The sequence below is a fragment of the Antrostomus carolinensis genome, unplaced genomic scaffold (assembly GCF_000700745.2).
Source record: "Antrostomus carolinensis isolate BGI_N321 unplaced genomic scaffold, ASM70074v2 scaffold2860, whole genome shotgun sequence".
Lineage (NCBI taxonomy): Eukaryota > Metazoa > Chordata > Aves > Caprimulgiformes > Caprimulgidae > Antrostomus > Antrostomus carolinensis.
In genome coordinates this window covers 18,200-22,334 of record NW_010287574.1, presented here as the reverse complement: position 1 = coordinate 22,334, position 4,135 = coordinate 18,200, and the positions used below count along the sequence as shown (strand labels likewise).

At 46.0% G+C, this 4,135-nt stretch overlaps 1 protein-coding gene across 2 annotated transcripts in view; it reads left to right on the top strand.

Moving 5' to 3' along the window:
* CNR1 (cannabinoid receptor 1) overlaps positions 1-2,989 on the top strand; it is an 8,778-nt gene extending 5,789 nt beyond the window's left edge. The window contains exons 1-2 of one of the 2 annotated variants that reach the window (XM_010163308.1): positions 370-435; positions 511-2,018. In XM_010163308.1, coding sequence (XP_010161610.1) covers positions 370-435; positions 511-1,791 — 1,347 coding nt within the window. In that variant the 3' untranslated portion in view covers positions 1,792-2,018. Of the gene's footprint in view, positions 1-308 lie in introns of those variants that run through there. The other variant, XM_010163301.2, reaches the window with a different exon arrangement.
* Positions 2,990-4,135: the final 1,146 nt, after the last annotated feature.

The window sequence follows — 4,135 nt, the reverse complement described above, 5'->3', positions numbered from 1 at the left end:
GAAAAATATCTTTCTGGTGGAGCAGCTCAGAAGGTTTCAGTGAGAAATGAAAATTACTTTCCTATGGAATACTCAATTCCCTCCACTTCCCGGTTTTCACGTCACTTCCTAGTGTAATTCTGTTTTAGTGAAATCCAGGTGATTTCCTTCTAAGTGCTCGACTCACCCTGATCCCCACAGGTGGTAAAGGCTAGATCTGTGCTGAATACAAGAGAAAGGTCAATTTTGTTTGACACAGTTCAACTAAGTTGTTTGTGGACTTTGTCTCCCTGTTTATCTTAATGAAATCTGATCTTTTCCCCTTCTAGGATTTCCTCCGATGCCTTTTTCCCTCCCCCAAGTCTCTCTGAAACCAACAAGACTGGGGTTATGAAGTCAATCCTAGATGGCCTCGCAGATACAACTTTCCGAACAATCACAACAGATCTCCTTTACGTGGGCTCCAACGATATCCAGTACGAAGACATGAAGGGCGACATGGCATCCAAGCTGGGATACTACCCCCAGAAGTTTCCCCTCTCTTCCTTCAGGGGTGATCCTTTCCAAGAAAAAATGACTGCGGGAGATGATCCCCTGTTGAGCATTATTCCCTCAGATCAGGTCAACATCACAGAGTTTTACAACAAGTCCCTCTCCACATTTAAGGATAATGAGGAGAACATACAGTGCGGGGAGAACTTCATGGATATGGAGTGCTTTATGATCCTGAATCCCAGCCAGCAGCTGGCCATCGCCGTGCTGTCACTAACCCTGGGGACCTTCACAGTCCTCGAGAACCTCCTCGTCCTGTGCGTCATCCTCCACTCCCGAAGCCTCCGGTGTAGACCCTCCTACCATTTCATCGGAAGCCTGGCTGTGGCCGACCTCCTGGGCAGCGTGATTTTTGTCTACAGTTTTGTGGATTTCCATGTTTTCCACCGGAAGGACAGCCCCAATGTCTTCTTGTTCAAACTAGGTGGAGTTACAGCCTCCTTCACCGCCTCCGTAGGTAGCCTTTTCCTCACGGCAATAGACCGGTACATATCTATACACAGGCCACTAGCTTACAAAAGGATTGTTACCCGACCAAAGGCTGTCGTAGCGTTTTGTGTGATGTGGACCATCGCTATTGTAATAGCCGTTCTTCCCCTACTTGGCTGGAACTGCAAAAAGCTCAACTCTGTTTGTTCGGACATATTCCCTCTCATTGACGAGACCTACCTGATGTTCTGGATCGGGGTCACCAGCGTCCTCTTGTTGTTCATTGTCTATGCCTACATGTACATACTGTGGAAGGCTCACAGCCACGCTGTCCGCATGATTCAGCGGGGCACACAGAAAAGCATAATCATTCAGTCTACGGAGGATGGTAAGGTACAGATCACTAGGCCTGATCAAACTCGCATGGACATCAGGTTAGCCAAAACCTTGGTCCTTATCCTAGTCGTTTTAATCATATGCTGGGGCCCTCTCCTCGCCATCATGGTGTACGATGTCTTTGGGAAAATGAACAAGCTCATCAAGACTGTCTTTGCCTTCTGTAGCATGCTCTGTTTGCTGAATTCAACAGTGAATCCCATCATCTACGCTCTGAGGAGCAAGGACTTGCGACACGCCTTCCGCAGCATGTTCCCCACCTGCGAAGGAACGGCGCAGCCCCTTGATAACAGCATGGAGTCTGACTGCCAGCACAAACACGCCAACAACGCGGGGAACGTGCACAGGGCTGCCGAGAGCTGCATTAAGAGCACAGTTAAGATTGCCAAAGTTACCATGTCTGTCTCCACAGACACGACTGCTGAAGCATTGTAAGTCAGAGACTTCTCAGCATTGTGAGAAAAGGAGTTAGTTTAAAAAAAAAAAAAATCAACAACAGAGAAAACCAAACCCGTGGCTTAATGTGTTTGTACCCTCCTGTAATATTTTTTTGGTTTGTCATTGTAAGCTGAGCGACAGTTGTGTTAAGAGCATTACCATCAGCCAGTTCTTCAGGTTTTACAATTAGGGATTCACGCTAAATTTTCAAAAGTTTTTTTCTCAGAAAGTGTTTGCTGAATAATAGTAAGTTTCCTGAAAGAGCACAGAGCAAATGCCAGGTTAGCGCTGGTTCCTTTTGGGGATGTGAAGGAAAATTGCGAAACCTAATTGAAAACTAATGCATCCTAAACCGATACCATCAAATAAGAAAAAAAGCCTTGTAATCACGCCGTTCATTTCAATGTGAAGTGTATTTCATGTCTGTAAGTAATAGGAGTTTTTGATTTTTTCCAAAAGCGGCAGTGCTGAGTTTTAGAGGTTTTGTAAAACGTGTCGTGTCCCGTGTATTGTATGCTGTTTTATTATGTGTTATTGATATTTGTCTGATTAAACAAAGTGATAAGGTAGACTTCCGTGGAAATAATGTGAAATGTGATATGTAAACCCCATTGAAAACACTTCCTGTATTTGAAGAATTCCTATGAGCTATTTTGGAAATTTTACACTTTTAGTGGTCTTCTGTGGACTTAGAGGACAGGCTTTGTGTTCTTCTTCTAAAATTATTTCCCCACTACCTTTTACTTTCACATGCATACAAGAGTAACAGCAACAAAGGAATAGAGGAGGAGTGTAAGAGGGGAATGCACTGGTTCAGACTTTTAAATACCACTGCGTTTATACAGAAGGACGTTTATGGTTGTACAGACTATCGCCCTGGTCTGGGCATTGAGTGAATACGAACACTGAAAAGCAGGGTCCCGGATATTGGCTCCTTTAACGGGCAGCTGGTTTTAAGCCACGTGCTGGTGCTGGACCGCTGAAGACAGCATGTGTCAGACTCAATGTGCGATGTTATCACTGTGCAGTCGATTTATACTTCAAGTGTGTCGCATTCCTGTATCCCAGGCTTAAGCAGATTCAGAGCCTGAGATGCCAAACTCCCGTCTTCACTAAAAGAGGAGGAAATATTGTCAGACTTAGACATTTTCTTATTGTGTGAGCGTGTATATAAATAAATATCTATGTGTGTGTACGTGTGTGTACGTGTGCGTGCGTGTGCGTGCGTGTGTGTGTGTAAGTATACTAATCAGTGTGAGTCATGGTAGCATAAGATAGGACACTATGACCAAATGTAACTGTATTTCTTGTTGCACGCTTTGCACACGAATTCTGTTTCTAAAATTGAGTTCTTCCAACTGATGGCTGATGAAAGTACCATATTAAGAGCATCCTGATCTGCTCTGAGAGGTGTATCCATGTGCTAGAGAAAGCAATCTTTCAGTTGTACTTGAGAGTAAGGGAAAACAAGAGGCAGAGCATGGCCTGAGCCCACACTGACAACTGCAGCGGCTGTTGATGGTGTTCTTGAAAACTGAGAAAGCCAGAAATAAATCATAATTTATTTTAAGGCTGTCAGTATTCAAATCTGATTGCTTGAAATGAGGTGAGTCTCACTGTGAAACCAGGATACAGATGACAAGGTTTGACACTACTAGCTTTGAGGAAGAAGTCATTGAAGGAAAATGGTGACTGTTCCGTGATGGGATTGTTTCTGCAGCCTGGGACTTTCACAAGGAGTACGTAACCAGATAGTCTTTCAGGCATGGATGTTCTGTAATTTCGTTGTGAATCAGAAGGTCTGGGGTCTTCTCTGCTGCCTTGCTTTTTGGACCGTTTCCTCACCCTTCTTCTGGCTGCCAAAATATCTGCCAAAATAGCTGCAAAGGCGGCTTAGCCCGTGAGCTGCCTGACACTTGCTGCAAGAGGGGTAACTCCCTCCGTGGCACCAGGCGTGCAGAGCCAAGTCCATGCTGTCCTGCCACCCGACCTCATCCTTGGGCTTATGTAGGGAGAGAGGGGGTTGGCAGCCCTGGGTCTCTGGCCATCATGGTGTCCCTGTGGTGTTTCTGACACCTCGGTGCAGGCCAGAGCAGCTGGTAGCGCAGACATCCCAAGCTGATTTCAGCCAGTGGCTCTGCAGGGACATAAGTGGCTCCAAGTTCAGGCTTGGTGAGGGGTGGCACGTTTTAAAGATCTCATCAAGCGAGGCACTGGGCAGCAGCTGGAAGACATGAGGGTACTTTCCTCCTCCATCCCCCTCCCGTGCAGCTTACCTGGGTGTCAGGACAGGGCACCATGGCCTTGGCTTCGAGGGTGCCGTGGCAGTCAGCTGAAAACA